Raw genomic sequence first — 12,250 nt, forward strand, 5'->3', positions numbered from 1 at the left:
TACACTACTAATAATTGTAATCTAAAAACAAATAATCAACTATTAAAATGAATTTTTTAATTATTATAATTATTGTAAACATTGAAAAATGTAAATAAATAATAATAATAATAATAATAATAATAATAATAATAATAATAATAATAATAATAATAATAATAATAATAATAATAATAATAATAACAGTGTATACAAACAGCAGATAGAATCACTATTTATTTTATATATCTTATGGCATTGTGTAGACGATATGGAATTATTCCCGTCTCTTTAAATACCTTCATAGCTGTTACTGTGAACTTTTTTTTAAAGTATTAGAATGAATATTTTATTATGATACCAGTACTCTTAAAGCTTAGGTAACAGAAAAAAACTGAAGTTTTTATTAATTTTATTTTTTAATTCCATGTAATTCATTTGCTATACTGAGTCAATTCAGTGCTCTAAGACAATTATTCTTCCAATGCATTTTAAAATAAACTGAAATACAATGTAAGTTTTGACGTTCATTTTTCGCATGTTACAGTAAAAGAAATGTCTTTACTTTAATATACGAAATATCTACGTCAAATATCACTACACTGTGAACTATAATGTTCTACCATCAAATTAAAAAGCTTCTTTACACGATGTTCTTCAGAGATTACAAGGAAGTTTTGAAGAAAATGGTCATCGAAGATGATGAAAGGTCGTATATGTAAAATGTGTGTTTGTTTTAGTATTTTTTTTAAAAGTGTTAGATATTTTTCTCATCTAATTCTAGGATAAATCATCTTGTTAATGGTTAATATTAATATAATTATTTAAAATAACTTCAACAATTATCAAATACAACTAAAAAGTAAGGAAATCTAATCATGAAAGAAGCATCTTTTGGAATTCAAAGCAACGAATTTACAAATGCCAGAACAAGGACTACCAAGACCTTCTCAACTATAGAACATTGTTTATTTGTATCAGTTATAGTTTGTGAGCAAGTTTTTAAATTAAGAATATTAATATTTTAGTAACTATAAAGATGGAAAAAATAGAAAAACTACGAACGTTGTTTACAAATAGCGCCCGGAGACACAAATTTTCCTGTCAAAAGCAGGATTGATAGTCACCTTGAGATTGCATCAAAAGTTTCATACCTACAGGATCACATCGGTACATCGGCACGTGAATACGTTGGTCACACACCGAAAGGGCCAACAAATATTTTTATAACTTCTCAGGGTTCACCTCTATCTATCCTACCAGTTAAAATTATTAACATTACTTAGTTATTGTTTGTAACTAATGTGTTTTCACTTTACATCGTTATAATTATTTATATTTTTTGTTTCTTTCAGGTATGGCAGCGATTTAGTGTTAGTAGAATCGTACGCAGAAAATAATTATTCAGCGAATTTAGCGGGTAGAACGTTAGCTCCTGGTGAGCGACCCGATTACTGGCTGGGCCTCGCTTCTCTCGATGATCTCCGAACGAACACGCTTGAGTCAGCCGCTGGAGTACTTGTCTCACAGTACGCAGGTAAAAAGATTAACAAGTTGTTTTGTACTAGTGAATTGATTCGTAATTTAATTAGAGTAGTATGAACGTGCATGTTGCAGTTAGGTGCTATGCTTACTACAAGCTATTTAACATAGCAACTGGCAAGTATTTCCTTTCAATAAACTGGTCAACATTAAGCTTATTTAGACATTCCTTTTCTTCTCTTATATATATATATATATATATATATATATATATATATATATATATATATATATATATATATATATATATATCCGGTATCCTAAAAATGGCGCCCACGAACCACAGTGCACTATTTTACAGGCCAAAATAAAGCGAAAATGTTATATGATGGTTTGCCCTCCGGGGTCTCCTTCAGCTGCTATGAGAAATCAAAATTTTACAATGTGGCAACGTTGCAGATTAACTTGGAGCCATTAGAATCACTCTACAAACACATCAGGCAGTTAAATCGATTGCTACACTAATAAGTAATGCTAGTTTCAATCTATATCGACTTTAGCTGCCATCGATGCAACTATTCGATAAATTAGTAGATCTATTCTATGGTTCTTTATTTGCGATGTTCTCACGTAGTGCAATTCATGTCTCCAGCTGAAGACCCGAAAGGTATACAAATATATATATTTTTTGCTTTATTATGACTTATAGAATAGTGCTCTGTGGTTCGTGGGCGCCATTTTTTATAGAACACCCGATATGTATATTCCAGGTGGGGACTATTGAAATGATTTATAGTATTTAGAATAATGCTTATACAAGTGAGTAATCTTAAAAAATAGCATTTCACAGGTATACAATTTCGGAAAATAACATTTTCAAATATTATAACGAGCTAATGTAATGAAGAAACTTCGTTATGTTTACGTTACCTTCAACGTTGCTTTTTCAAGTTGGAACTCCAAACAATATTTCCTTTGAAAGAAGAAAAAATAATAATTTATGAGACGTTTTTCATGAATGAATTTCGAAAAGGTTGTGTATTTAACAGGGCTGGATTAACCCATCTGGAAGCCGGGACTAGAGAAAAAAATATATGTGGTCCCTGCTGACTTCATCTAATACATTTCTGTGAAAGTACAGTAGAAGAGTTAAGGGAATATGTTCCATATTTTTAGTCATATTTTATTTTATGATGATGATTGTATCTTCATGATTCTTTTTAGATAGCCAGTTGAGATTTTGATCAGAATCCACCTGGAGGCCCGGGGTTATAACCTCCTAATACCCCCCTTCTTTAATCCGGTCCTGGTATTTAATTTAGAGTTAGCTGTAATTGACATTCACTGTTCCTGAAATAATACATTTACTGTTCGTTGAGAAATATTAACTATAAAATTCTTGTTGTTTCAAAGCATTCTTTATCAATTCACGACTAGTTTTCATGGTGGATGCATTTTATTTTTTAAGTTGTTTAGTCAAATTGAGATTTATTTATTTTATTTATTTGTTTTTGAGAGACTACACTGTGTGAGAGAAGACCCCAGTACCAGTCCCTGTACAACAGAGTGAGGTTATTAAGTATGATAAAAGAATTAAATCATCTTCCTATTACTAGTAATAATAATTATAATAAGTTACTCTCACATAACAGGCGACAGCGTAAATCAAACAAAGAAAGTGAAATGCTGCCTTTATGTAGTCACAAAATATTTTTCAATTTCCAGGAATTCTTCGGAAAGCTGAAGAAAATATCTAAGAATAAGTCCCCGAAGAAGTAATAGTAACTATACGCGTTAAACTCTTAATGACTTCAGCCTGATATTTTGTGTGAGGTAACGATACAGCAACATGTTGCTTTTTTCGTTGAAGTAACATAGCGTTAACAAATTACATTTTGAATATAGTGAAGTATGGTTATGGTACCGTGCTACATATGAAAAGTTATGAAATAACACAATGGTAACGGTTATAGTTTAAAAGTAACGTAACTGACAGGGGTTACATTTGAAAAATAACGAAGTAACATACGGTAACAAGTTACATCTTAAAAGAAACGTAATGGTAATAGTTATACTTTAAAAGTAACTTACCCAAAACTGCCACTAAGACCACAAACAACATAAAATTTTAATGTTATTGAAGTAGTTCTCAAGTCAGGACCATAGATTATTCTCTAGCAATTAGAGAGCCTATCCAATGTTGTGTACAGAGATGAAAAGTCTTTGATGTTCGAAATATTTTCCTTCAAGGTTCTAATATAATATTTTCTGTTGTAGGATTCTGGGCGCTAAAGCAACCGGATCCAACGGAAGGTGAATGTGTAGAAGCATCCATTACAGACGATATTCAATCATGGCAGCTCACCACCTGTGAGAGTTTACTACCATTCTTGTGTCGAGCTTCAGCGTGTCCAAGAGGTAAGACTGCTTCAGTTTGCGTAGGATATCATAAATTTCATGCTTCATTATTACAGTTATTTTCTTTAAATTTTATCATTTAATTCAATTTAACAAAGTGAAAAAAATCAAATAAATAAATAATGGAATATAATAAAATCTTGAGAAATATGATTCAAAAAAGAATAGTTTTATAAATTATAATAATTGAGCTACACACTGCCGGATTTAGGTATAAGCTAAACAAGCTATAGCTTAGGGTCCCACTCGCTTGGGGGCCTCAAAAATTTAAAAGAAAGATTGGTTGTATATTTTAAAAAATAAGGTTAAAAATAAGTAAAGTAAAATCTATATTCAGCAACAGTGTGTTTCTATAATGTAAGTAACGGGGCCTCTCCTACTAGCTTGCTCCCTAAAATGTCAATTGACAAAGAACAACTCGATTACCTTCAATAGCTTAGGAGCTCATCGAACCTAAATCCAGATCTGGAGCTAGATTAGATAACTTTATAAGGTAATTATTGGTCATGATAATTTTTACAACTATTTATTATTCTATTCCAACACCATAACTATTTATTATTCTATTCCAATACTATCACGTCACTTCAAAAGAACTTGTCCTCATATTTAATAGTGAACCTCTGCAAGTGACAATGCGTGTTAATATTGTTTTAAAATAATTATTTCTTTATGCCACTTTTATGTGCTTCACATAAGACATAATATGTATAATATATTGTAATTACACGATACATATTTTGTTTAACATAAAAATCTGCATACTGAAAAATAAATCATTCCCATATTAAAACTTTGTATCATGTTTCTTCTCACCTTTGTATCTAATAATGGCGTTAAAGAATATCCTAGAATGTTACAAAACTGTTATGTTAAGAATATGATGTAGGCAGTAAAAAACCTCAGAATTCTAAACATACTGTGCCTTATGCAAAGTCGTTTTGACGTATGATTAGCGTGATACTAAAGGCCTGACTACTACAGGAAACATGTTAGTCGAACTCTTTAGTGTGGCACTAATCACGCGTCTACTATGTTTTGTTTGTGTCAATTTGACTCAAACGAGGAACAGGAGTAGTAATCAAATCTATGTTAACAAGTTATGTACTAGATTCAATGACTATTAAAAAAGACTGAACGCATAGCGAATAACAATATGTTGGAAGTTTTGATAAAACCTTATAGCTGACCAGCCTTTCTTCTAACTATTTGAACTTCATAAAATCTTCTGTAAAAGTTAAAATATTTGTATCCTATTGGCAAATTCATTTCTAACATTATTAAACTGTCTAATACTATCAAGCAAGATGCAGAGTATTACTCCTTAGAATAAACGTTTTCTGAATTTAAATGTGTAAGTAAACAATAAATACTCTTGTTTTTAAGTTGTTTGTTAATGAATTTTCTGTTTTTCTGGTGCAGGGTCGTTCCATTGTTCGAATGGGAAGTGTATCAACTCTGCGTTTCGTTGTGATAAACAAGATGACTGCGGTGATATGTCTGATGAACTGGACTGCCCAGGGAACTGCCACTACTACATGGCCAGCAGCGGTGACGTTGTGGAATCTCCTAATTACCCTCATAAGTACAATCCTTTGGCAGACTGTAAATGGACGCTCGAGGGACCTCAGGGACACAACATTGTCCTTCAGGTACAATGATTAATATATTTTTACTTTGAAAGATGTTAGTGTTTGCTATTATAATCCTTACTTTTACACATAAAATAATCAAATCATCATCATAGGTTTTCTGCCAGTATTGGCAGGTCACTTGCTGCAACTGAGAAGCTTCCATGCTCCACGGTCTTCCACTAATGTCTTCGTTTTCACATTTTTCAATTTTTCTGTTTTGATACCGTCCATTAATTCTAGTCTCCTTCGCTCTCTCCCTCTCTTTCCTGTCATCATACCCTCTAAAACGTCCCTCATGATACAGTTCCTTATTAGCCAATGTCCGAACCAGTTTCTCTTCATCCTCTTAATAATAATATCTAAAATTGTTCTTTTCTTCCCCACTATTTCTAAGACTCTCTCATTCGTTTTCCGCTCAACTCAGCTAATTCTCTCCATTCTTCTCTACACCCACATTTCGAAAGCTTCCAGTCGGTTTTCATCATTTTTGCATAATCTTCATATTCCTGCCCCATATAGTAGAATACTCCACACGAAGCACTTTATGAGTCTTTTTCTCAACTCTTTATTCAAGGTCCCACAAAATGGACTTTCTCTTCCTCCTAAAGGCTTCTTTCGTCATTCCTATCCTTACTTTTATTTAAAATAATTAGAAATAAATTGGCGGGTGGGTGTGTAAAGTGCGTTAAGTCAAAAGTTAGTGTTTTACACAAGTTGCATTTGAAAGTTCAAATATAAATCCAAAAATCTGGTTTTGGATTTCAGACATAAATCTAAAAAACAGTTCTATTAAACATGAAGAGCTACAGCAGCTAATCACTTTCCCAAAATCTGATTTTGGATTTATGCATGAACTTTCAAATGCAATTTCTCTAAAACACGAATTTTTGACTTAGCGCACTTTACACACCCACCCGCCAATTAAATTTATAATTTCGTTACCGGTACATAATTTAATGTTATTTATAAAAGAACAAAACTAGACTTTTCACTAAGTACTTACTTTATTCCCCTCTATAGTTTTCAGAATTTGAAACTGAAAAGACGTTTGACACGGTACAAATATTGGTTGGTGGACGAACGGAAGACAAAGCTGTTAATTTGGCAACACTGTCCGGAAAGCAAGATCTCAGCAACAAACTTTATGTATCAGCTTCCAATTTCATGATCATCAAATTCAGCACAGATGGATCCGTCGAAAGGAAAGGTTTCAGGTAAGGAAATATATATATATATATTGTTTTCTGTTATTTTATGATTTATAATTAGTAGAGACCGGATGTTAGGCAAAATGCCTATTCTGTAACATTAAAGATATGATCAAAAATAACATTTTAAAGTTTATATAGGGGGTTATACCTTCGATTTAAGCCAATTTTATTTTTCCTATTTTGCCTATTTCGACCTTTACTGCCTAAATAATTGCTTTAGTGCTTAATGTTGCCTATTTTAGGCATTTTCTTCAAAATGAGCCTTCATTGGGAAAATATATAATTTATATAACATAAATAATACACACATATATACGTATATTAGGTGTTTGTAAACACAAGCACGTGGTACGTTACAATATATACACAGGGTGAACTTCAAAAATGTGCACATCCGAGGTGATTAATGCTATCAAAAAAAGACAAAAAAGTTCTCTTGTAGTTTGTCGAATTCCGTGTCTAGTGTGAGTGATAGCGATGCCAACTTGGAATCGTAAATAGAATCTTGACAATTGGAATGGAACAGACAGATGTACACATACATTGGGAGGTGATTCGTGACATGAAAAGAAGACAAAAAGTCCTTTTGCATGCGGAATTCTGCGTCGTGTACGAGTGACAGGGGTGCCAACTTGGAACCGAAAATCGAATCCTGACAATTGGAGCGGAACAGATAGATGTGCACATAGTTGGGAAGTGATTTGTGACGTGAAAAGAAGACAAAAAGTCCTCTTGAATGTCAGGAATCACCTCCCAAAGTACGTGCACACTTTTATGTCTCGCTCCAATTGTCAGGATTCGATTTTCGATTCCAAGTTGGCCCCCCTGTCACTCGTATACGACGCGGAATTCCATAACATGCAAGAGGACTTTTTGTATTCTTTTGATGTTACTAATCACCTCCCGAAGTATGTGCACATCTTCCGGGTTCACCCAGTATATATGGATTCCATAACAAGCTTCGTTTTTATATATACAATAAAAGAAGATATTGACAAAGAAGTATGTTTCTATATTCTTTGAGCATTATTTATGACTTGAATCTATTTTTTAATAGTATTGAGTATTTATCTTCATTATTTCGAGCTACATTTTAGTGCCTATTTTACTGCCTATTTTTTAAATTTTTAGTGCCTATTTGCCTGCTTATTTTCTAGGTTTTTAGTGCCTAAACATCCGGTCTCTAATAATTAGTAAGCAATAATTAGAGAAAGCAAGTACGTATTCAACTTCTTTTTATGTGACAGAAGTGCAAATTTCAAAAGATTTCCTCCAAGCAATATGTTTTTAAAAACTTCTTCAAGAATAGCCACGCATCTTCCTGGGTCTTTACTTCTGGTAAATTTTTCAGACTAATGCAATGTATTTTAAATATTTCAAACAAGTAACTTATACAGGATATTACAAAAAGTGTGACAATATTTTGGAATCAGATTCCTCACACTTCAAAATAAGAAAAACAAAGTTCATATGGACCCTGCTCAAAAGCGGATAGTTTCGGAGTTATAGGGTACCGAAAACGTGAAAGGAGTGAACTTTAAAAGTTCATAGCTTCATTATTATGAGAGCTATCGTAGTCCGGTCAAGATATCACTGGGGAACTGATATGTGAACTATTCAAATATCCATGTTTAAGAATGCTTGAGTACTTGCACACCAATTTTTAGAGGTAGGTGGGGCAAGTACTCCCAAACAGCCTCTCTAAAAATGATTGTGCAAGTACCGGAGGTTCTGAAAGGTGGATATTTGGATAGTTCACGTATTAGTTTCTTAGTGATGTCTTGATCAGACTGCGGTCGGTTCTATGGTAGTGAAACTATGGATCTTTAAAGTTCTTTTTTTCGCGTTTTCGGCTCCCTGTAACTACGAAACTATGTACTTCCGACCACAGGTCCATATGAACTTTTTTTCTTATTTTGATGTGAAGATTCTATTTCCAAAATATTATGACAAACTTTTGTTACACCCTGTATAATAGTAATAAATTGATATAATAATAGTAATAATAATAGTAATAATAATAGTAGTAATAGTAATAATAATAGTAATAAAATGATATAATAAAACCATATACTTTTTAATGTATTTTATATTTGATAATTGAGACTCGTAGCTAGATAAAGAAAGTAATAAATATGATTGTGATAGTAAAATTGTACAAAGCTTTTTGATTTGCATGCCTTCTTAATTTAGAGTTTATCAACTTTATTCGGGGGCAGTTTGATCTAACTACAATCTGGTTCCATTTCTCATATAAAATGGTGTTTCCAAGTTTCAAATTCAGATAATTAATCAAGTTCTCTGCTTTAAATCATTTTCAATTGATGTCCCGTGGATAGTGGATCTACCACTATCAGAATAACATACACATAACATTGGTAATTGCATTTCTATAGTAAAATTGTACAGCAATGAATGAAAAAATTGTTGTTTTTTTTTTTTTTTTCTTTCTTCCAAAGAGCATCATGGAAAACTGAGCCTCAGACATGTGGAGGAATTCTACGAGCAACACCTCAGCCTCAAGTATTAACCTCGCCTAGTTACCCACAAAATTACCCTGGAGGACTAGAATGTCTCTACATCATCACTGCTCAGATTGGAAGGATAATGACTTTGGAGGTAAGAGGAAATTGCAATAATTCATGAAGTACTTTTTATGATGATGTTATGACTTCTAAGATTAAGACATATTTAGAAATTTTGTCACACATGTAATTATAAAGATCCATCACGAACAGTTATGAATATAGAAAAAGTGGGATATACAATGCAATTTTGTATCATTAATAAGAATTAATCCCAGAAAACGGTATGTTGCATAGCTCTAAATAAGTATATAATAAAATATAAATCCTTAAAAACATAAAAAAGGAACAAAATAACAATAATATTTTTCAGTAGTTAGAACAGCTGATATGTAATAAAAATGGAAGCAATGTTAGGAAATAAATAATAAAATTAGATCTATTTGTTTAGTCCCAAAGGTTTATTCTTACTCATAAGCATTTATTTCAGTGATGATTTACATTATATTCAATAAACATATGCGTACATACATACATTATATTTTTAAAGAACAAAAATTGTGTAACATTACCTAAACAGTACAACAAATCTATATATTATAGATCTTTATTTCATGTCACTTAATCCTTTTTAATTTAAATTATAATAAAAACTTTGAAAATTTAACATTTGAAAATAAATGTTAAAGTTGCATGTTACAAAACATGGACCCATAAATATTTTGTATTGAAAACAAAACCTTATGTAATGTTGTTTGGTTGTAGATTGAAGATTTAGACCTTGAAGAAAAACGCGACTACATTTTGATAAGGAACGGCGACTCTCCAAAAGACTTACCAATTGCTCAACTGACTGGATCAGCTGAAGATAATCCAAAGCTTGTGATGTCCACAGGAAACAAACTCTACCTTTATTTCAAAACGAGTTTAGGAGATTCTAGACGAGGCTTTAGAATCAAATACTCCCAAGGTAAGCATTATTGGACTAGTATTATAGTTTATTGGATGTTAGGAAGAAAAGCAGAGAGTTTGGGGTCGTCTTGTACCTTTTGTCTTCAGCTAGATTAGCATACTATGTTAATCTAAATACTGCTTTCTGATTTTTTTGTTATCTGTATCTACTATTTTTTCTATTTTTGTTCCAGAACAATTATTTCAAAAATTTTGCTCCTCCTTGCCGTTTTTATATATTTATTTAAAATAACAGAATGCCCGTTCTTCGCACGGGAAAATGCGTTTCATTTTGAACATAAAGGGCACCTTAGGAGTACTAATGGGGACTGTTTGGATTTAAACGGCATCAAAAGTGTTACTGTTTGCCTCAGCGACACCGAAAACTATGAATTCGACACTAGTATTGGTCATTTTGGATCATTTATATATATTTTTTTTTCTCCTTCCCCAAGTTACGGGGCTAAATTTTGATTTAGACGGCATTGAAAGTGTTACCGTTGATCTAAGCGACTCCAAAAATTATGAATTTGACACTAATACCGATCATTTTAGATCATTATATATATATATATATATATATATATATATATATATATATATATATATCCCCTCCTCCTTCCCTAAGTTGCACCGTCAAAATGAAATGATAAAAACCATTCTAGGCCCGAATCTTATCTATGGTGAAAATTTGATCGAAATCGGTCGGATGGTTCAAGTGTTATTAAGTCATAAACTTCGTAATCACTTTCATTTTTATTTGTGTAGAAGATATTTTCCGATGTTAGTTTGTCATGTAACCTTTCCTCATAACATAAGATAAGATGATAATTTGAAAACAATGATTTACTATTTACTTACCTTTCTTTTTTGCCACTGTTTGATAACCATTTTTAAAAATATTGAAAATTTCTACAAGTTCATTTTATTTGTTTTTCAATTTGTATATTCTTGAAGAAAACATCCATATTTCTTATACTTCTTCAACTTCTGTTTTATCTATTGAAAAATCATAAAATGTAACTTTTAGTTCATTAAATAGTCAAAGAAAGGCTAATAAAAACTAAATGTATTTCCTTGTTTGTAACTATGAAGGTGATTTATTTTAGTTTTAACTAGAAACTTAAACATAATCAAAATTAATTAAACACAATTAACACGATTAAAACGAAATAAATTATTATCAATAAATAGAATAGATTGCATTAAAAGAATTGGCTCAGAATAATTTTAATATTACAGTTTAGTGTTGAGGGAAATAGTCCATTTTTTCGTTTGTATTCGATGAAGTGCGTTACATTTTTTTTCTTTTAGTTATATAATTATGACTAGAGACCGGATGTTTAGGCACTAAAAACCTGGAAAATAGACAGGCAGATAGGCACTTAAAATTTAAAAAATAGGCAGTAAAATAGGCACTAAAATATAACTCGAAATAAAAAAATAAATACTCAATACCATTAAAAAATAGATTGAAGTCATAGATAAGGTTCAAAGAATATAGAAATATACTTGTTTGTTAAAGAATATCTTCTTTTACTGTATATACATAAACGAGGCATGTTATGCATTCCACATACTGGGTGAACCTGAAAGATGTGCACATACTTCGGGAAGTGATTCGTGACATTCAAGAGGACTTTTGTCTTCTTTTCATGTCAGGAATCACCTCCCGAAGTATGTGCACATCTTTGAAGTTCATCTTGTATAGCTATATATTGCAACGTACCACATGCTTGTGTTTACAAACACATAATATACGTAAAAATGTGTGTATTATGTTATATAAATTATATATTTTCCCAATGAAGGCTTATTTTGAAGAAAATGCATAGAATAGGCAATATTACACAGTAAAGCAATTATTTAGACAGTAAAGGTCGAAATAGGCAAAATAGGTAAAATAAAATTCCCTTAAATCGAAACTATAACCCCCATATAAACTTTAAAACGTTAATTTTGATCATATCTTTAAAGAATAGGCATTTTGCCTAACATCCGGTCTCTAGTATTATGTTACATAAATTATATATTTTCCCAATGAAGGCTT

At 31.6% G+C, this 12,250-nt stretch overlaps 1 protein-coding gene across 4 annotated transcripts in view; it reads left to right on the forward strand.

The window, feature by feature from the left end:
* Window positions 1-12,250, forward strand: part of uif (sushi, von Willebrand factor type A, EGF and pentraxin domain-containing protein uif) — a 330,814-nt gene that overhangs the window by 208,500 nt on the left and 110,064 nt on the right. For all 4 annotated transcript variants that reach the window (XM_081729537.1, XM_081729535.1, XM_081729534.1 and 1 more), the window contains exons 5-10: window positions 1,335-1,516; window positions 3,739-3,879; window positions 5,302-5,531; window positions 6,534-6,727; window positions 9,184-9,343; window positions 10,015-10,219. In XM_081729537.1, coding sequence (XP_081585663.1) covers window positions 1,335-1,516; window positions 3,739-3,879; window positions 5,302-5,531; window positions 6,534-6,727; window positions 9,184-9,343; window positions 10,015-10,219 — 1,112 coding nt within the window. The remainder of the gene's footprint in view (window positions 1-1,334; window positions 1,517-3,738; window positions 3,880-5,301; window positions 5,532-6,533; window positions 6,728-9,183; window positions 9,344-10,014; window positions 10,220-12,250) is intronic.

Source organism: Thermobia domestica, chromosome 10, assembly GCF_964235325.1.
Source record: "Thermobia domestica chromosome 10, izTheDome1.hap1.1, whole genome shotgun sequence".
NCBI lineage: Eukaryota > Metazoa > Arthropoda > Insecta > Zygentoma > Lepismatidae > Thermobia > Thermobia domestica.